Source organism: Salmo salar, chromosome ssa16 (assembly GCF_905237065.1).
Source record: "Salmo salar chromosome ssa16, Ssal_v3.1, whole genome shotgun sequence".
Classification (NCBI taxonomy): domain Eukaryota; kingdom Metazoa; phylum Chordata; class Actinopteri; order Salmoniformes; family Salmonidae; genus Salmo; species Salmo salar.
In genome coordinates, this window is record NC_059457.1 from 96,093,603 (window position 1) to 96,115,575 (window position 21,973).

Consider the following 21,973-nt stretch of genomic DNA (forward strand, 5'->3'; position numbering starts at 1 on the left):
CTGAGATCACACCTGGAAGAGAGGAGAGGACAGGAAGCAGTCAGAGCTGCCTGAGATCACACCTGGAAGAGAGGAGGGGACAGGAAGCAGTCAGAGCTGCCTGAGATCACACCTGGAAGAGAGGAGGGGACAGGAAGCAGTCAGAGCTGCCTGAGATCACACCTGGAAGAGAGGAGGGGACAGGAAGCAGTCAGAGCTGCCTGAGATCACACCTGGAAGAGAGGAGGAGAGGACAGGAAGCAGTCAGAGCTGCCTGAGATCACACCTGGAAGAGAGGAGAGGACAGGAAGCAGTCAGAGCTGCCTGAGATCACACCTGGAAGAGAGGAGGGGACAGGAAGCAGTCAGAGCTGCCTGAGATCACACCTGGAAGAGAGGAGGAGAGGACAGGAAGCAGTCAGAGCTGCCTGAGATCACACCTGGAAGAGAGGAGGAGAGGACAGGAAGCAGTCAGAGCTGCCTGAGATCACACCTGGAAGAGAGGAGGAGAGGACAGGAAGCAGTCAGAGCTGCCTGAGATCACACCTGGAAGAGAGGAGGAGAGGACAGGAAGCAGTCAGAGCTGCCTGAGATCACACCTGGAAGAGAGGAGGAGAGGACAGGAAGCAGTCAGAGCTGCCTGAGATCACACCTGGAAGAGAGGAGAGGACAGGAAGCAGTCAGAGCTGCCTGAGATCACACCTGGAAGAGAGGAGGGGACAGGAAGCAGTCAGAGCTGCCTGAGATCACACCTGGAAGAGAGGAGGGGACAGGAAGCAGTCAGAGCTGCCTGAGATCACACCTGGAAGAGAGGAGGAGAGGACAGGAAGCAGTCAGAGCTGCCTGAGATCACACCTGGAAGAGAGGAGGAGAGGACAGGAAGCAGTCAGAGCTGCCTGAGATCACACCTGGAAGAGAGGAGGAGAGGACAGGAAGCAGTCAGAGCTGCCTGAGATCACACCTGGAAGAGAGGAGGAGAGGACAGGAAGCAGTCAGAGCTGCCTGAGATCACACCTGGAAGAGAGGAGGGGACAGGAAGCAGTCAGAGCTGCCTGAGATCACACCTGGAAGAGAGGAGGGGACAGGAAGCAGTCAGAGTTGCCTGAGATCACACCTGGAAGAGAGGAGAGGACAGGAAGCAGTCAGAGCTGCCTGAGATCACACCTGGAAGAGAGGAGAGGTCAGGAAGCAGTCAGAGCTGCCTGAGATCACACCTGGAAGAGAGGAGAGGACAGGAAGCAGTCAGAGCTGCCTGAGATCACACCTGGAAGAGAGGAGAGGACAGGAAGCAGTCAGAGCTGCCTGAGATCACACCTGGAAGAGAGGAGGGGGACAGGAAGCAGTCAGAGCTGCCTGAGATCACACCTGGAAGAGAGGAGGGGGACAGGAAGCAGTCAGAGCTGCCTGAGATCACACCTGGAAGAGAGGAGGGGACAGGAAGCAGTCAGAGCTGCCTGAGATCACACCTGGAAGAGAGGAGGGGGGACAGGAAGCAGTCAGAGCTGCCTGAGATCACACCTGGAAGAGAGGAGGGGGACAGGAAGCAGTCAGAGCTGCCTGAGATCACACCTGGAAGAGAGGAGGGGACAGGAAGCAGTCAGAGCTGCCTGAGATCACACCTGGAAGAGAGGAGGGGGACAGGAAGCAGTCAGAGCTGCCTGAGATCACACATGGAAGAGAGGAGGGGGACAGGAAGCAGTCAGAGCTGCCTGAGATCACACCTGGAAGAGAGGAGGGGACAGGAAGCAGTCAGAGCTGCCTGAGATCACACCTGGAAGAGAGGAGGGGGACAGGAAGCAGTCAGAGCTGCCTGAGATCACACCTGGAAGAGAGGAGGAGAGGACAGGAAGCAGTCAGAGCTGCCTGAGATCACACCTGGAAGAGAGGAGAGGACAGGAAGCAGTCAGAGCTGCCTGAGATCACACCTGGAAGAGAGGAGGAGAGGACAGGAAGCAGTCAGAGCTGCCTGAGATCACACCTGGAAGAGAGGAGGAGAGGACAGGAAGCAGTCAGAGCTGCCTGAGATCACACCTGGAAGAGAGGAGGAGAGGACAGGAAGCAGTCAGAGCTGCCTGAGATCACACCTGGAAGAGAGGAGGGGACAGGAAGCAGTCAGAGCTGCCTGAGATCACACCTGGAAGAGAGGAGGAGAGGACAGGAAGCAGTCAGAGCTGCCTGAGATCACACCTGGAAGAGAGGAGAGGACAGGAAGCAGTCAGAGCTGCCTGAGATCACACCTGGAAGAGAGGAGAGGACAGGAAGCAGTCAGAGCTGCCTGAGATCACACCTGGAAGAGAGGAGAGGACAGGAAGCAGTCAGAGCTGCCTGAGGTCACACTGGTTACAGTTACCATACCTGTTCCTACCCACAAACCCCTGCTCTAACTGACCTGGTTACAGTTACCATACCTGTTCCTACCCACAAACCCCTGCTCTAACTGACCTGGTTACAGTTACCATACCTGTTCCTACCCACAAACCCCTGCTCTAACTGACCTGGTTACAGTTACCATACCTGTTCCTACCCACAAACCGCTGCTCTAACTGACCTGGTTACAGTTACCATACCTGTTCCTACCCACAAACCCCTGCTCTAACTGACCTGGTTACAGTTACCATACCTGTCCCTACCCACAAACTGCTGCTCTGACTGACCTGGTTACAGTTACCATACCTGTTCCTACCCACAAACTGCTGCTCTAACTGACCTGGTTACAGTTACCATACCTGTTCCTACCCACAAACCCCTGCTCTAACTGACCTGGTTACAGTTACCATACCTGTCCCTACCCACAAACTGCTGCTCTGACTGACCTGGTTACAGTTACCATACCTGTTCCTACCCACAAACCCCTGCTCTAACTGACCTGGTTACAGTTACCATACCTGTTCCTACCCACAAACTGCTGCTCTAACTGACCTGGTTACAGTTACCATACCTGTTCCTACCCACAAACCCCTGCTCTAACTGACCTGGTTACAGTTACCATACCTGTCCCTACCCACAAACTGCTGCTCTAACTGACCTGGTTACAGTTACCATACCTGTTCCTACCCACAAACCCCTGCTCTAACTGACCTGGTTACAGTTACCATACCTGTTCCTACCCACAAACTGCTGCTCTAACTGACCTGGTTACAGTTACCATACCTGTTCCTACCCACAAACCCCTGCTCTAACTGACCTGGTTACAGTTACCATACCTGTTCCTACCCACAAACCGCTGCTCTAACTGACCTGGTTACAGTTACCATACCTGTTCCTACCCACAAACCCCTGCTCTAACTGACCTGGTTACAGTTACCATACCTGTCCCTACCCACAAACTGCTGCTCTAACTGACCTGGTTACAGTTACCATACCTGTTCCTACCCACAAACCCCTGCTCTAACTGACCTGGTTACAGTTACCATACCTGTTCCTACCCACAAACCCCTGCTCTAACTGACCTGGTTACAGTTACCATACCTGTTCCTACCCACAAACCCCTGCTCTAACTGACCTGGTTACAGTTACCATACCTGTTCCTACCCACAAACCGCTGCTCTAACTGACCTGGTTACAGTTACCATACCTGTTCCTACCCACAAACCCCTGCTCTAACTGACCTGGTTACAGTTACCATACCTGTTCCTACCCACAAACTGCTGCTCTAACTGACCTGGTTACAGTTACCATACCTGTTCCTACCCACAAACCCCTGCTCTAACTGACCTGGTTACAGTTACCATACCTGTCCCTACCCACAAACTGCTGCTCTGACTGACCTGGTTACAGTTACCATACCTGTTCCTACCCACAAACCCCTGCTCTAACTGACCTGGTTACAGTTACCATACCTGTTCCTACCCACAAACTGCTGCTCTAACTGACCTGGTTACAGTTACCATACCTGTTCCTACCCACAAACCCCTGCTCTAACTGACCTGGTTACAGTTACCATACCTGTTCCTACGGTGTGCGCAACGCCAGGGTTGTGGGTTCGATTCCCACGGGGGGGCAGTACAAAAAATAAATAAATAAAAAATAAAATAAAATAAATAATGAAATGAAATGTATGCATTCACTACTGTAATTCGCTCTGGACAAGAGCGTCTGCTAAATGACTAAAATGTAAAAATGCCAGACTGGACCTGAGATCTGCTGCTCTGGATGGCTGGTGGAGGAGGGTAGGGCCTCCGGTCCAGCCTGGTGGCCGTTGGTCACCGTGGGGTCGTCCCCCGGGGCCTGGAGGGTCGACCTGAGAGGAGAGTCTGTCTGGTCCACTGAGACAGTCTGGAGAGGAGGAATGAGAGAGAGAGAGAGAGAGAGAGAAGTTAAAGGGGTACTCTGTGATATCTTTTGTTAAAAACAACACAACACATTGCTTCTCCTATGAATCAAAGAGAAAAAAGTCACTGTGATATACTTGACCTCTGGTGGTAGTGTGGATGTCTTTCCATCCTGGGGGGTCAGGCTGCCGCAGGACACCTTCTTACTGTGTTTCCTGACGGGCAGAGGAGAAAGGTGAGGCTCGGTCTATCAGCTGTCAAGGTAAAAGGGACAAAACAAGCCTCAGGGGGAAGTGAGGCTGACGTCCGGACAGGTGCGAAGACTCACCTTTCAAACGGGACCTTTTGAAACTCTGAGTCCTTGACGTAATCAGAAACCTGCTTCTGTGTCCGACCGCTGCAGATATAAAGAGACAGGACATGGAAGAGAACGTTGAAGGAGGACAGTCCCTGTTAATAAAGGACTGTCAGTGAAACACAGAGGTCTACTAGCAGAACAGTCCCTGTTAATAAAGGACTGTCAGTGAAACACAGAGGTCTAATATATATATATATTATACACCCACCCAGCCTCCCTAAACCTCTACAAGCTCCAACGTTGTAAACAAAATGTTGCTGGTTCGAATCCCTGAGCCAACTAGGTGAACAAACGGTCTATGTACCCATAAGCAAGGCACTTAACCCTAATTACTACTGTAAGTAGCTCTGGGTAGGAGGGTCTGCTGCAGCCAGCCTACCTAAACCTGAAGGAGGAGCCTACCTAAACCTGAAGGAGGAGCCTACCTAAACCTGAAGGAGGAGCCTACCTAAACCTGAAGGAGGAGCCTACCTAAACCTGAAGGAGGAGCCTACCTAAACCTGAAGGAGGAGCCTACCTAAACCTGAAGGAGGAGCCTACCTAAACCTGAAGGAGGAGCCTACCTAAACCTGAAGGAGGAGCCTACCTAAACCTGAAGGAGGAGCCTACCTAAACCTGAAGGAGGAGCCTACCTAAACCTGAAGGAGGAGCCTACCTGAAGGAGGAGCCTACCTAAACCTGAAGGAGCAGCCTACCTAAACCTGAAGGAGGAGCCTACCTAAACCTGAAGGAGGAGCCTACCTAAACCTGAAGGAGCAGCCTACCTAAACCTGAAGGAGCAGCCTACCTAAACCTGAAGGAGGAGCCTACCTAAACCTGAAGGAGGAGCCTACCTAAACCTGAAGGAGGAGCCTACCTAAACCTGAAGGAGGAGCCTACCTAAACCTGAAGGAGGAGCCTACCTAAACCTGAAGGAGGAGCCTACCTAAACCTGAAGGAGGAGCCTACCTAAACCTGAAGGAGGAGCCTACCTAAACCTGAAGGAGGAGCCTACCTAAACCTGAAGGAGGAGCCTACCTAAACCTGAAGGAGGAGCCTACCTAAACCTGAAGGAGGAGCCTACCTAAACCTGAAGGAGGAGCCTACCTAAACCTGAAGGAGGAGCCTACCTAAACCTGAAGGAGGAGCCTACCTAAACCTGAAGGAGGAGCCTACCTAAACCTGAAGGAGGAGCCTACCTAAACCTGAAGGAGGAGCCTACCTAAACCTGAAGGAGGAGCCTCTGGTGAAGAGAACGGCTTTGGGTTTGGGTTTGGGTTCCTCAAACAGTCTGAAGAAGGCGTGATACTCCACACATATTTTCCAGAAGATCTTACTGCAGTCTCGACTGCCCATCGCAAACTCCAGGGTGTCCTGGTATCCACTCTGCTGCAGGGACGAGACACACAGACACTGTCACCACATAGCTTAGCATTGGTTAAAACAGGAAAAATACATGGGCTGTTTTCATCCTGTACCACTTAATATAAACTACATAATAACCGGTGAATATCGCTGTGAATTTACTGATAAAACGACTTACATTGAGGTCTGGTCTGAGTTTGATGAGGAAACGCTTCCTCTTGAAGCTCAGCTTGCGGACTTTAGACCAGTTAAAAGTATTGATCCTAGTGTCTCCCTATAGGAGAGAGTTTAGACCAGTTAAAAGCATTGATCCTAGTGTCTCCCCCCTATAGGAGAGAGTTTAGACCAGTTAAAAGCATTGATCCTAGTGTCCCCCCCTATAGGAGAGAGTTTAGACCAGTTAAAAGTATTGATCCTAGTGTCCCCCCTATAGGAGAGAGTTTAGACCAGTTAAAAGCATTGATCCTAGTGTCTCCCTATAGGAGAGAGTTTAGACCAGTTAAAAGTATTGATCCTAGTGTCTCCCCCCTATAGGAGAGAGTTTAGACCAGTTAAAAGTATTGATCCTAGTGTCTCCCCCTATAGGAGAGAGTTTAGACCAGTTAAAAGCATTGATCCTAGTGTCCCCCCCTATAGGAGAGAGTTTAGACCAGTTAAAAGCATTGATCCTAGTGTCTCCCCCCTATAGGAGAGAGTTTAGACCAGTTAAAAGCATTGATCCTAGTGTCCCCCCCCTATAGGAGAGAGTTTAGACCAGTTAAAAGTATTGATCCTAGTGTCCCCCTATAGGAGAGAGTTTAGACCAGTTAAAAGCATTGATCCTAGTGTCTCCCTATAGGAGAGAGTTTAGACCAGTTAAAAGCATTGATCCTAGTGTCTCCCTATAGGAGAGAGTTTAGACCAGTTAAAAGCATTGATCCTAGTGTCCCCCTATAGGAGAGAGTTTAGACCAGTTAAAAGCATTGATCCTAGTGTCCCCCCCTATAGGAGAGAGTTTAGACCAGTTAAAAGCATTGATCCTAGTGTCTCCCTATAGGAGAGAGTTTAGACCAGTTAAAAGTATTGATCCTAGTGTCCCCCCATAGGAGAGAGTTTAGACCAGTTAAAAGTATTGATCCTAGTGTCCCCCCTATAGGAGAGAGTTTAGACCAGTTAAAAGCATTGATCCTAGTGTCTCCCCTATAGGAGAGAGTTTAGACCAGTTAAAAGCATTGATCCTAGTGTCCCCCCCATAGGAGAGAGTTTAGACCAGTTAAAAGTATTGATCCTAGTGTCCCCCCCCTATAGGAGAGAGTTTAGACCAGTTAAAAGTATTGATCCTAGTGTCCCCCTATAGGAGAGAGTTTAGACCAGTTAAAAGTATTGATCCTAGTGTCTACCCCCCTATAGGAGAGAGTTTAGACCAGTTAAAAGTATTGATCCTAGTGTCCCCCTATAGGAGAGAGTTTAGACCAGTTAAAAGTATTGATCCTAGTGTCCCCCTATAGGAGAGAGTTTAGACCAGTTAAAAGTATTGATCCTAGTGTCCCCCCCTATAGGAGAGAGTTTAGACCAGTTAAAAGTATTGATCCTAGTGTCCCCTATAGGAGAGAGTTTAGACCAGTTAAAAGCATTGATCCTAGTGTCCCCCTATAGGAGAGAGTTTAGACCAGTTAAAAGCATTGATCCTAGTGTCCCCCTATAGGAGAGAGTTTAGACCAGTTAAAAGTATTGATCCTAGTGTCCCCCTATAGGAGAGAGTTTAGACCAGTTAAAAGCATTGATCCTAGTGTCCCCCCCTATAGGAGAGAGTTTAGACCAGTTAAAAGCATTGATCCTAGTGTCCCCCTATAGGAGAGAGTTTAGACCAGTTAAAAGCATTGATCCTAGTGTCTCCCCCCCATAGGAGAGAGTTTAGACCAGTTAAAAGTATTGATCCTAGTGTCCCCCTATAGGAGAGAGTTTAGACCAGTTAAAAGTATTGATCCTAGTGTCCCCCCTATAGGAGAGAGTTTAGACCAGTTAAAAGCATTGATCCTAGTGTCCCCCTATAGGAGAGAGTTTAGACCAGTTAAAAGTATTGATCCTAGTGTCCCCCCCTATAGGAGAGAGTTTAGACCAGTTAAAAGCATTGATCCTAGTGTCCCCCCTATAGGAGAGAGTTTAGACCAGTTAAAAGTATTGATCCTAGTGTCCCCCCTATAGGAGAGAGTTTAGACCAGTTAAAAGTATTGATCCTAGTGTCTCCCCTATAGGAGAGAGTTTAGACCAGTTAAAAGTATTGATCCTAGTGTCCCCCTATAGGAGAGAGTTTAGACCAGTTAAAAGTATTGATCCTAGTGTCTACCCCCCTATAGGAGAGAGTTTAGACCAGTTAAAAGTATTGATCCTAGTGTCCCCCTATAGGAGAGAGTTTAGACCAGTTAAAAGTATTGATCCTAGTGTCCCCCTATAGGAGAGAGTTTAGACCAGTTAAAAGCATTGATCCTAGTGTCCCCCCTATAGGAGAGAGTTTAGACCAGTTAAAAGTATTGATCCTAGTGTCCCCCTATAGGAGAGAGTTTAGACCAGTTAAAAGCATTGATCCTAGTGTCCCCCTATAGGAGAGAGTTTAGACCAGTTAAAAGTATTGATCCTAGTGTCCCCCCTATAGGAGAGAGTTTAGACCAGTTAAAAGTATTGATCCTAGTGTCCCCCCTATAGGAGAGAGTTTAGACCAGTTAAAAGTATTGATCCTAGTGTCCCCCTATAGGAGAGAGTTTAGACCAGTTAAAAGCATTGATCCTAGTGTCCCCCCCCATAGGAGAGAGTTTAGACCAGTTAAAAGTATTGATCCTAGTGTCCCCCTATAGGAGAGAGTTTAGACCAGTTAAAAGTATTGATCCTAGTGTCCCCCTATAGGAGAGAGTTTAGACCAGTTAAAAGCATTGATCCTAGTGTCCCCCTATAGGAGAGAGTTTAGACCAGTTAAAAGCATTGATCCTAGTGTCCCCCCCTATAGGAGAGAGTTTAGACCAGTTAAAAGCATTGATCCTAGTGTCCCCCTATAGGAGAGAGTTTAGACCAGTTAAAAGCATTGATCCTAGTGTCCCCCCTATAGGAGAGAGTTTAGACCAGTTAAAAGCATTGATCCTAGTGTCCCCCTATAGGAGAGAGTTTAGACCAGTTAAAAGCATTGATCCTAGTGTCCCCCCCCTATAGGAGAGAGTTTAGACCAGTTAAAAGCATTGATCCTAGTGTCCCCCCTATAGGAGAGAGTTTAGACCAGTTAAAAGCATTGATCCTAGTGTCTCCCCTATAGGAGAGAGTTTAGACCAGTTAAAAGCATTGATCCTAGTGTCCCCCTATAGGAGAGAGTTTAGACCAGTTAAAAGCATTGATCCTAGTGTCCCCCCTATAGGAGAGAGTTTAGACCAGTTAAAAGCATTGATCCTAGTGTCCCCCCCTATAGGAGAGAGTTTAGACCAGTTAAAAGCATTGATCCTAGTGTCCCCCCTATAGGAGAGCGTTTAGACCAGTTAAAAGCATTGATCCTAGTGTCTCCCCCCTATAGGAGAGAGTTTAGACCAGTTAAAAGCATTGATCCTAGTGTCTCCCCCTATAGGAGAGAGTTTAGACCAGTTAAAAGCATTGATCCTAGTGTCTCCCCCCTATAGGAGAGAGTTTAGACCAGTTAAAAGCATTGATCCTAGTGTCTCCCCTATAGGAGAGAGTTTAGACCAGTTAAAAGCATTGATCCTAGTGTCCCCCCTATAGGAGAGAGTTTAGACCAGTTAAAAGCATTGATCCTAGTGTCCCCCCTATAGGAGAGAGTTTAGACCAGTTAAAAGCATTGATCCTAGTGTCCCCCCCTATAGGAGAGAGTTTAGACCAGTTAAAAGCATTGATCCTAGTGTCCCCCCTATAGGAGAGAGTTTAGACCAGTTAAAAGCATTGATCCTAGTGTCTCCCCTATAGGAGAGAGTTTAGACCAGTTAAAAGCATTGATCCTAGTGTCTCCCCCCTATAGGAGAGAGTTTAGACCAGTTAAAAGCATTGATCCTAGTGTCCCCCCATAGGAGAGAGTTTAGACCAGTTAAAAGCATTGATCCTAGTGTCCCCCCATAGGAGAGAGTTTAGACCAGTTAAAAGCATTGATCCTAGTGTCCCCCCCTATAGGAGAGAGTTTAGACCAGTTAAAAGCATTGATCCTAGTGTCCCCCCCTATAGGAGAGAGTTTAGACCAGTTAAAAGCATTGATCCTAGTGTCCCCCCCTATAGGAGAGAGTTTAGACCAGTTAAAAGCATTGATCCTAGTGTCCCCCCTATAGGAGAGAGTTTAGACCAGTTAAAAGCATTGATCCTAGTGTCCCCCCCCTATAGGAGAGAGTTTAGACCAGTTAAAAGCATTGATCCTAGTGTCCCCCCCTATAGGAGAGAGTTTAGACCAGTTAAAAGCATTGATCCTAGTGTCCCCCCTATAGGAGAGAGTTTAGACCAGTTAAAAGCATTGATCCTAGTGTCCCCCCCTATAGGAGAGAGTTTAGACCAGTTAAAAGCATTGATCCTAGTGTCCCCCCCTATAGGAGAGAGTTTAGACCAGTTAAAAGCATTGATCCTAGTGTCCCCCCCATAGGAGAGAGTTTAGACCAGTTAAAAGCATTGATCCTAGTGTCCCCCCCATAGGAGAGAGTTTAGACCAGTTAAAAGCATTGATCCTAGTGTCCCCCCCATAGGAGAGAGTTTAGACCAGTTAAAAGCATTGATCCTAGTGTCCCCCCCTATAGGAGAGAGTTTAGACCAGTTAAAAGCATTGATCCTAGTGTCCCCCCCCCATAGGAGAGAGTTTAGACCAGTTAAAAGCATTGATCCTAGTGTCTCCCCCATAGGAGAGAGTTTAGACCAGTTAAAAGCATTGATCCTAGTGTCTCCCCCTATAGGAGAGAGTTTAGACCAGTTAAAAGCATTGATCCTAGTGTCCCCCCCATAGGAGAGAGTTTAGACCAGTTAAAAGCATTGATCCTAGTGTCTCCCCCTATAGGAGAGAGTTTAGACCAGTTAAAAGCATTGATCCTAGTGTCCCCCCCTATAGGAGAGAGTTTAGACCAGTTAAAAGCATTGATCCTAGTGTCCCCCCCTATAGGGAGAGAGTTTAGACCAGTTAAAAGCATTGATCCTAGTGTCCCCCCTATAGGAGAGAGTTTAGACCAGTTAAAAGCATTGATCCTAGTGTCCCCCCCTATAGGAGAGAGTTTAGACCAGTTAAAAGCATTGATCCTAGTGTCCCCCCCCCATAGGAGAGAGTTTAGACCAGTTAAAAGCATTGATCCTAGTGTCCCCCCCTATAGGAGAGAGTTTAGACCAGTTAAAAGCATTGATCCTAGTGTCCCCCCCCATAGGAGAGAGTTTAGACCAGTTAAAAGCATTGATCCTAGTGTCCCCCCCTATAGGAGAGAGTTTAGACCAGTTAAAAGCATTGATCCTAGTGTCCCCCCCTATAGGAGAGAGTTTAGACCAGTTAAAAGCATTGATCCTAGTGTCCCCCCCTATAGGAGAGAGTTTAGACCAGTTAAAAGCATTGATCCTAGTGTCCCCCCTATAGGAGAGAGTTTAGACCAGTTAAAAGCATTGATCCTAGTGTCCCCCCCATAGGAGAGAGTTTAGACCAGTTAAAAGCATTGATCCTAGTGTCCCCCCCCTATAGGAGAGAGTTTAGACCAGTTAAAAGCATTGATCCTAGTGTCTCCCTATAGGAGAGAGTTTAGACCAGTTAAAAGCATTGATCCTAGTGTCTCCCCCCTATAGGAGAGAGTTTAGACCAGTTAAAAGCATTGATCCTAGTGTCCCCCCCTATAGGAGAGAGTTTAGACCAGTTAAAAGCATTGATCCTAGTGTCTCGCTATAGGAGAGAGTTTAGACCAGTTAAAAGCATTGATCCTAGTGTCCCCCCCTATAGGAGAGAGTTTAGACCAGTTAAAAGCATTGATCCTAGTGTCTCCCCCCTATAGGAGAGAGTTTAGACCAGTTAAAAGCATTGATCCTAGTGTCTCCCCCTATAGGAGAGAGTTTAGACCAGTTAAAAGCATTGATCCTAGTGTCTCCCCCCTATAGGAGAGAGTTTAGACCAGTTAAAAGCATTGATCCTAGTGTCCCCCCCTATAGGAGAGAGTTTAGACCAGTTAAAAGCATTGATCCTAGTGTCCCCCCCTATAGGAGAGAGTTTAGACCAGTTAAAAGCATTGATCCTAGTGTCTCCCCCTATAGGAGAGAGTTTAGACCAGTTAAAAGCATTGATCCTAGTGTCTCCCCCCTATAGGAGAGAGTTTAGACCAGTTAAAAGCATTGATCCTAGTGTCCCCCTATAGGAGAGAGTTTAGACCAGTTAAAAGCATTGATCCTAGTGTCCCCCCCTATAGGAGAGTTTAGACCAGTTAAAAGCATTGATCCTAGTGTCCCCCCCCTATAGGAGAGAGTTTAGACCAGTTAAAAGCATTGATCCTAGTGTCTCCCCCCTATAGGAGAGAGTTTAGACCAGTTAAAAGCATTGATCCTAGTGTCCCCCCCTATAGGAGAGAGTTTAGACCAGTTAAAAGCATTGATCCTAGTGTCCCCCTATAGGAGAGAGTTTAGACCAGTTAAAAGCATTGATCCTAGTGTCTACCCCCTATAGGAGAGAGTTTAGACCAGTTAAAAGCATTGATCCTAGTGTCCCCCCCTAAAGGAGAGAGTTTAGACCAGTTAAAAGCATTGATCCTAGTGTCCCCCCTATAGGAGAGAGTTTAGACCAGTTAAAAGCATTGATCCTAGTGTCTACCCCCCTATAGGAGAGAGTTTAGACCAGTTAAAAGCATTGATCCTAGTGTCTCCCTATAGGAGAGAGTTTAGACCAGTTAAAATCATTGATCCTAGTGTCCCCCCCCATAGGAGAGAGTTTAGACCAGTTAAAAGCATTGATCCTAGTGTCTACCCCCTATAGGAGAGAGTTTAGACCAGTTAAAAGCATTGATCCTAGTGTCTCCCCCCTATAGGAGAGAGTTTAGACCAGTTAAAAGCATTGATCCTAGTGTCTCCCCCCCCATAGGAGAGAGTTTAGACCAGTTAAAAGCATTGATCCTAGTGTCCCCCTGTAGGAGAGAGTTTAGACCAGTTAAAAGCATTGATCCTAGTGTCCCCCCCTATAGGAGAGAGTTTAGACCAGTTAAAAGCATTGATCCTAGTGTCTCCCCCTATAGGAGAGAGTTTAGACCAGTTAAAAGCATTGATCCTAGTGTCTCCCCCCTATAGGAGAGAGTTTAGACCAGTTAAAAGCATTGATCCTAGTGTCTCCCCCCCCTATAGGAGAGAGTTTAGACCAGTTAAAAGCATTGATCCTAGTGTCCCCCCCTATAGGAGAGAGTTTAGACCAGTTAAAAGCATTGATCCTATTGTCTCCCCTATAGGAGAGAGTTTAGACCAGTTAAAAGCATTGATCCTAGTGTCCCCCCCCTATAGGAGAGAGTTTAGACCAGTTAAAAGCATTGATCCTAGTGTCCCCCCCTATAGGAGAGAGTTTAGACCAGTTAAAAGCATTGATCCTAGTGTCCCCCCCTTATAGGAGAGAGTTTAGACCAGTTAAAAGCATTGATCCTAGTGTCCCCCCTATAGGAGAGAGTTTAGACCAGTTAAAAGCATTGATCCTAGTGTCTCCCCCCTATAGGAGAGAGTTTAGACCAGTTAAAAGCATTGATCCTAGTGTCTCCCCCCTATAGGAGAGAGTTTAGACCAGTTAAAAGCATTGATCCTAGTGTCTCCCCCTATAGGAGAGAGTTTAGACCAGTTAAAAGCATTGATCCTAGTGTCTCCCCCCTATAAGAGAGAGTTTAGACCAGTTAAAAGCATTGATCCTAGTGTCCCCCCCTATAGGAGAGAGTTTAGACCAGTTAAAAGCATTGATCCTAGTGTCTCCCTATAGGAGAGAGTTTAGACCAGTTAAAAGCATTGATCCTAGTGTCCCCCCCATAGGAGAGAGTTTAGACCAGTTAAAAGCATTGATCCTAGTGTCTCCCCCCCATAGGAGAGAGTTTAGACCAGTTAAAACCATTGATCCTAGTGTCTCCCTATAGGAGAGAGTTTAGACCAGTTAAAAGCATTGATCCTAGTGTCTCCCCCCCCCTATAGGAGAGAGTTTAGACCAGTTAAAAGCATTGATCCTAGTGTCCCCCCTATAGGAGAGAGTTTAGACCAGTTAAAAGCATTGATCCTAGTGTCCCCCCCCTATAGGAGAGAGTTTAGACCAGTTAAAAGCATTGATCCTAGTGTCTCCCCTATAGGAGAGAGTTTAGACCAGTTAAAAGCATTGATCCTAGTGTCTCCCCCCTATAGGAGAGAGTTTAGACCAGTTAAAAGCATTGATCCTAGTGTCTCCCCCTATAGGAGAGAGTTTAGACCAGTTAAAAGCATTGATCCTAGTGTCCCCCCCTATAGGAGAGAGTTTAGACCAGTTAAAAGCATTGATCCTAGTGTCTCCCCCCCTATAGGAGAGAGTTTAGACCAGTTAAAAGCATTGATCCTAGTGTCCCCCCCTATAGGAGAGAGTTTAGACCAGTTAAAAGCATTGATCCTAGTGTCCCCCCCCTATAGGAGAGAGTTTAGACCAGTTAAAAGCATTGATCCTAGTGTCCCCCCCCCCTATAGGAGAGAGGAGTTGGACAACATTCGACCAACCCAAATACCTAAAAAATAAAAAAAGGTAAAAGATCAGAAATGAACTCCCATGATCCTAGTGGGTAAATATCTGGTGCCCATATTACCCAGCAGTACCTGAAACAGAAGCAGTCCAATATGAGACACAGCCAGACTGAGCTTGGTCCCCTCTCGGTCCTTAGCAGGATGGAGTCTGACTCCGTACATCTCCAAGCGCCGGGAGATCTCCAACAGCTGATGGTCTGACTCGGCTGGCGTCTGGCCTCTGAGGGGAACAGGACACATACCAACGCTTCCGCATTTTAACATCACCTTGGACAATTTTCATCTGTACATTTCTCATGAAAATGTTGACTAAATCGGTGCAACACACAGTTTTAAAAAGACAGCTTGGTGGTGTAAATCTGATCACTGTATAAAACTAACAACTAATAGAAACAATTAAACTAATAGAATCCATGTAACTAATAGAATCCATGTAACTAATAGAATCCATTAAACTAATAGAATCCATGTAACTAATAGAATCCATGTAACTAATAGAATCCATGTAACTAATAGAATCCATGAAACTAATAGAATCCATGTAACTAATAGAATCCATGTAACTAATAGAATCCATTAAACTAATAGAATCCATTAAACTAATAGAATCCATGTAACTAATAGAATCCATGTAACTAATAGAATCCATGTAACTAATAGAATCCATTAAACTAATAGAATCCATGTAACTAATAGAATCCATGTAACTAATAGAATCCATGTAACTAATAGAATCCATGTAACTAATAGAATCCATGTAACTAATAGAATCCATGTAACTAATAGAATCCATGTAACTAATAGAATCCATGTAACTAATAGAATCCATGTAACTAATAGAATCCATGTAACTAATAGAATCCATGTAACTAATAGAATCCATGTATATGTAACTAATAGAATCCATGTAACTAATAGAATCCATGTAACTAATAGAATCCATGTATATTAAACTAATATAATCCATGTAACTAATAGAATCCATGTAACTAATAGAATCCATGTATATTAAACTAATAGAATCCATGTAACTAATAGAATCCATGTATATTAAACTAATAGAATCCATGTAACTAATAGAATCCATGTATATTAAACTAATAGAATCCATGTAACTAATAGAATCCATGTAACTAATAGAATCCATTAAACTAATAGAATCCATGTAACTAATAGAATCCATGTAACTAATAGAATCCATGTATATTAAACTAATAGAATCCATGTAACTAATAGAATCCATGTAACTAATAGAATCCATGTAACTAATAGAATCCATTAAACTAATAGAATCCATGTATATTAAACTAATAGAATCCATGTATATTAAACTAATAGAATCCATGTAACTAATAGAATCCATGTAACTAATAGAATCCATGTAACTAATAGAATCCATGTAACTAATAGAATCCATGTATATTAAACTAATAGAATCCATGTATATTAAACTAATAGAATCCATGTAACTAATAGAATCCATGTAACTAATAGAATCCATGTAACTAATAGAATCCATGTAACTAATAGAATCCATGTAACTAATAGAATCCATTAAACTAATAGAATCCATGTATATTAAACTAATAGAATCCATGTAACTAATAGAATCCATGTAACTAATAGAATCCATGTAACTAATAGAATCCATGAACATAATGCTACTTAACCAAAATGTTGGACTAACATATTGCTCTCCGCCTCCCCTGGAGAGGTAGTAGGACAGACAGAGAGGGTGGAGGGGTAGAGGGGTTGGTTTGGGGGGTAGAGAACTAACATATTGCTCTCCGCCTCCCTGGAGAGGGTAGAGGGGTTGGTAGGACAGACAGAGAGGGTGGAGGGGATAGAGGGGGTTGGTTTGGGGGTGGAGAACTAACATATTGCTCTCCGCCTCCCTGGAGAGGGTAGAGGGGGTTGGTAGGACAGACAGAGAGGGTGGAGGGGATAGAGGGGGTTGGTTTGGGGGTGGAGAACTAACATATTGCTCTCCGCCTCCCTGGAGAGGGTAGAGGGGGTTGGTAGGACAGACAGAGAGGGTGGAGGGGATAGAGGGGGTTGGTTTGGGGGTAGAGAACTAACATATTGCTCTCCGCCTCCCTGGAGAGGGTAGAGGGGGTTGGTAGGACAGACAGAGAGGGTGGAGGGGATAGAGGGGGTTGGTTTGGGGGTAGAGAACTAACATATTGCTCTCCGCCTCCCCACCAACACGAGAGACTTTGAGCTACTAAATCTGCTGAGTGGAAATAGTTTCCTGTATGTGGGCCTGAATTAGGCTCTTCCATCCTTCCTGTTCTGATCTGGGCTGGCTGGTCTCCTGAGGGCCGGGGTTGGTTTGGGGGGTGGAGAGGGGCAGCGGTTGGTTTGGGGGTGGAGAGGGTAGAGGGGGTTGGTAGGACAGACAGAGAGGGTGGAGGGGTGGAGGGGGTTGGTAGGACAGACAGAGAGGGTGGAGGGGGTTGGTAGGACAGACAGAGAGGGTGGAGGGGGTGGAGGGGGTTGGTAGGACAGACAGAGAGGGTGGAGGGGGTAGAGGGGGTTGGTAGGACAGACAGAGAGGGTGGAGAGGGCCGGTAGGACAGACAGAGAGGGTGGAGGGGGTGGAGGGGGTTGGTAGGACAGACAGAGAGGGTGGAGGGGGTTGGTAGGACAGACAGAGAGGGTGGAGGGGGTGGAGGGGGTTGGTAGGACAGACAGAGAGGGTGGAGGGGGTTGGTAGGACAGACAGAGAGGGTGGAGGGGTGGAGGGGGTTGGTAGGACAGACAGAGAGGGTGGAGGGGGTAGAGGGGGTTGGTAGGACAGACAGAGAGGGTGGAGGGGGCAGGTAGGACAGACACAGAGGGTGGAGAGGGTGGAGGGGGTTGGTAGGACAGACAGAGAGAGGGTGGAGATCTTTTGTCACTCCACCTGATGGTTAAGATTGGGACTGGGGTCATCTGATCCTAGATCTGTGGTTAGGGACGACGTCTACACCCAGGGAAGACTAGGGACTGGGGTCATCTGATCCTAGATCTGTGGTTAGGGACGACGTCTACACCCAGGGAAGACTAAAGCCTAGCACTTGGTGCCCATCTCTGGGAGGAGAGGCTGGGAGAGAGAGCAGAGGGAGGGAGGGATGAGACGGAGGAAGTGGTCCTGGCACACACCCAAGGAATGGTATGAGTCATCTCAGATGGAATTCTGGGGGAAAAAGGAAGGACAGGGACAGTCTCGTTCCATCAGTCCCACAATCGTTTTTACAGGGAAGGCTGGAAGGCAGGGCAGCGCCAAGAGGAGCTTTATGGATAAGCATCTATGTGGGCGCGGTGACAGAAGCATTGCCAAGCCTGTCAGATTAACAACAACACTGTAGACATAACACTACAGTCGTGCATTACATAACACTGGGCCTGGCTACTGATGTACATCAAGCTTCTTCTACAGCAGCTAAATCACCATCTAACTTCTCATCTTTCTGATGTCATGTACCTTTTTACTGAGGAGTGGCTTCTGTCTGGTCGCTCTACCGTAAAGACCTGATTGGTGGAGTGTTGCAGAGAATGGTTGTCCTTCTGGAAGGTTCTACCATTCTCCACAGAGGAACTCTGGAGCTCTGTTAGAGTGACCATCGGGGTTCTTGGTCACCTCCCAGACCAAGGCCCTTCTACCCCGATTGCTCAGTTTTGGCCGGGCAGCCAGCTCTAGGAAGAGTCTTGGTGGTTCCAAACTTTTTCCGTTTAAGAATGATGGAGGCCACTGTGTTCTTGGGGACCTTTCACCAGATCTGTACCTCGACACAGTCCTTGCAAACATTTCTAAAAAAAACTGTTTTTGCTTTGTCATTATGAGGGTATTGTGATGTCATTATGGGGGTATTGTGATGTCATTATGGGGGTATTGTGATGTCATTATGGGGGTATTGTGATGTCATTATGGGGGTATTGTGATGTCATTATGGGGGTATTGTGTATAGATATCTGAGAAAAATTATAATATTGAATCCATTTTAGAATAAGGCTGTAACGTAACAAAATATGGAAGAAAGTCAAAAGGGGTGTGAATATTTTCCAAAGGCGCTGTATTTTCCCCCCCAAAAAAACATTATTGGTTACTGATTAGTGTGCGGCTGCATCAAACATACATTTGACAAAATCTGCAATGTTTGAATTTCCCACTTTAAATACGGAACAAGTAAAAAAAAAAAAACATGATTTCCACCAGCAAGACATTATAAATAGCAGCATCGTGACGCCGTAGAGGCCAGCAGCTCCGTGAAAACACGAGGTGAAACATGACAAACCAATCTAAATAAACATGTCTTCATCTGATAGCCTATCGATAGGCTAACCGCGTAGACGTCGCAGTATCAGAACCACGGACAGCGATCGGGGAAGTCTACACTTTCTATGTGACCCAAACTCTAACTTTACAGGAGGGTCCAGAGAAAGGTAGAGTGACTCACACATGCTTGCGGTGGTACTCTGTGATCTTGTCCATCAGGGCGTCCTGGTTCGGCATGTACTTGTTGTGAAGAAGGTGTTGAAAACTCTGGACCTCATCAAAGTCCCCGATCTCAGCTGTGGAGAGAAGAAGAGAGGAGAGACCGAGAAAGAGGGAAAGATAGGAGAGACGAGAGAGGGAGGAGAGACGAGAGGGAGGAGAGAGGGGAGAGGATAAGAGAGAGGGAGGAGAGACGAGAGGGAGGAGAAGAGAGAGAGGGAGGAGAGACGAGAGAGGGAGGAGAGACGAGAGGGAGGAGAGAGGGGAGAGGAGAAGAGAGAGAGGGAGGAGAGACGAGAGGGAGGAGAAGAGAGAGAGGGAGGAGAGACGAGAGAGGGAGGAGAGACGAGAGGGAGGAGAGAGGGGAGAGGAGGAGAGAGAGAGGGAGGAGAGACGAGAGGGAGGAGAGAGGGGAGAGGAGAAGAGAGAGGGAGGAGAGACGAGAGGGAGGAGGAGAGACGAGAGGGAGGAGAGACGAGAGGGAGGAAAGACGAGGGGGAGGAAAGACGAGGGGGAGGAAAGACGAGAGGGAGGAGGAGAGACGAGAGGGAGGAAAGACGAGAGGGAGGAAAGACGAGAGGGAGGAAAGACGAGAGGAGTGTTACTGAATAACCAAGAGAAGAGTTTAATTCACACAGGCGTCTCCCCAATAGAGCCTGAACTGGCCAGTTATTCCCCCTGTATCAGGAGCCGCCCGGTGCCCACTGGAGCCGGCCGGTGCCCACTGGAGCCGGCCGGTGCCCACTGGAGCCGGCCGGTGCCCACTGGAGCCGGCCGGTGCCCACTGGAGCCGGCCGGTGCCCTCTGGAGCCGGCCGGTGCCCTCTGGAGCCGGTACCCACTGGTACTAAAATAAATCAGGAAGCTCTAACTATATTTTAATATAAAGTATGCTTACACTGGACGATATGTGAGACCAGCAGAGCAGCACTGGTGTCGTTGCAGGTCAGACGTCCACACGCCAAATCATGCTTTATCTGGAGAGCAAACAGGTACCTGAGAGAGAGAGAGGGAGGAGAGAGAGAGAGGAGGAGAGAGAGAGAGAGAGAAGGAGATAGAGAGGGGAGAAGGGGAAAGAGAGAGTGAGGAGAGAGAGAGAGAGAAGGACAGAGTGAGAATGACAGAGAGAGAGAGAGAAAGAGAAAGAGAGAGAGAGAGACAGAGAGAGAGAGGGGGAGAAGGAGAGAGAGAGAGAAAGAGGGGGAGAAAGAGGGGGAGAGGAGAGAGAGAAGAAGGATAGAGAGAGAGAGAGATAGAAGAAGGATAGAGAGAGAGAGAGAGAGAGAGAGAGAGAGAGAGAAGAAGGATAGAGAGAGAGAGAGATAGAAGAAGGATAGAGAGAGAGAGAGAGAGAGAGAGAGAGAGAAGGATAGAAAGAGAGAGAGAGAGAGAGAGAGAGGGGGAGAAAGAGAGAGAGGAGAAGGAGAAAGAGAGCGAGAGAAAGAGAAAGAGGGGGAGAAAGAGTGAGAGGGTACACATGTTAACTATTAACCTGTGTTTCCAGCTTCAGCGAGTTCTGCCCAGTCAGAAACCTGCTTTGTAATGAGCCTTGAAACCCCAACCCTCCTTACAGGGTCATGCAAACAGTCACATCAGACGCCTTGACAGAGAGTGAATCCACAAACAGCATGAGAATGTCGCCAAGCCATAAAACAGCTCTCCATCCAGCTAATTGAATCCCCGAGCTGACAAGGTAAAAACCTGTCGTTCTGACCATTATCTCTGATCCCGATGACAAGCATACCCATAACATGATGCAGCCACCACCATGCTTGTTCACAGTTCAAACCTCAAGTGTTATGTTGTGATTTGCCCCCCCCCCCCAAAAAAAAATAACACTTTGTATTCAGGATTTAAAGTTAATTTCTTTGCCACGTTTTGTTGCAGTATTACCTTAGTTGCCTTGTTGCCAACAGGATACATGTTATGGTACATTTTTGATCCTGTACAGGATGTATATTAGACTAGTGGTTAGGTCAATGTGGAGTTACTACAAAATGTTGTTCCAGCACCACATTTCTCCTATCCCAGTATGGTGTCTGGGTGTATTGATACACCTTACAGAGTGTTATCAATAACTTCCTCAAAGGGATATTTCATTCATGCTCCTTCTACCAATCGGGGCCCTTCTTCTTAGCGGCTGAATCTGTGTTTGAAATTCACTGATTGACTGAGTTTTTTTTCTCTCCCAGATAATTGTATGTGTGGGGTTCAGAGACGAGGTAGTTATTAAAAAAAAAATCATGTTAAACACTAATATTGCCCACAATCCAAGACATTACAGATTTTCATGTATTTTTTTATGTATTTTATTCCCTCAACAGTAGGTTACACTGCATCTGATCCCTCAACAGTAGGTTACACTGCGTCTGGTCCCTCAACAGTAGGTTACACTGCGTCTGGTCCCTCAACAGTAGGTTACACTGCGTCTGGTCCCTCAACAGTAGGTTACACTGCGTCTGGTCCCTCAACAGTAGGTTACACTGCGTCTCGTCCCTCAACAGTAGGTTACACTGCGTCTGGTCCCTCAACAGTAGGTTACACTGCGTCTGGTCCCTCAACAGTAGGTTACACTGCGTCTCGTCCCTCAACAGTAGGTTACACTGCGTCTCGTCCCTCAACAGTAGGTTACACTGCGTCTCGTCCCTCAACAGTAGGTTACACTGCGTCTCGTCCCTCAACAGTAGGTTACACTGCGTCTGATCCCTCAACAGTAGGTTACACTGCGTCTCGTCCCTCAACAGTAGGTTACACTGCGTCTCGTCCCTCAACAGTAGGTTACACTGCGTCTGGTCCCTCAACAGTAGGTTACACTGCGTCTGGTCCCTCAACAGTAGGTTACACTGCGTCTCGTCCCTCAA

General features: G+C 46.9%; 1 protein-coding gene across 4 annotated transcripts in view; it reads right to left on the reverse strand.

Annotated features, from left to right (window-relative positions):
* The window catches only part of LOC106575059 (FERM, ARHGEF and pleckstrin domain-containing protein 1), a 104,815-nt gene that overhangs the window by 57,461 nt on the left and 25,381 nt on the right, over positions 1 to 21,973 (reverse strand). For all 4 annotated transcript variants that reach the window (XM_045698443.1, XM_045698442.1, XM_045698440.1 and 1 more), the window contains exons 6-13: positions 20,011 to 20,108; positions 19,076 to 19,190; positions 14,709 to 14,856; positions 6,130 to 6,225; positions 5,809 to 5,975; positions 4,578 to 4,646; positions 4,392 to 4,464; positions 4,112 to 4,253 (exon numbers count right to left, since the gene is read on the reverse strand). In XM_045698443.1, the coding sequence (XP_045554399.1) occupies positions 4,112 to 4,253; positions 4,392 to 4,464; positions 4,578 to 4,646; positions 5,809 to 5,975; positions 6,130 to 6,225; positions 14,709 to 14,856; positions 19,076 to 19,190; positions 20,011 to 20,108 (908 nt within the window). The remainder of the gene's footprint in view (positions 1 to 4,111; positions 4,254 to 4,391; positions 4,465 to 4,577; positions 4,647 to 5,808; positions 5,976 to 6,129; positions 6,226 to 14,708; positions 14,857 to 19,075; positions 19,191 to 20,010; positions 20,109 to 21,973) is intronic.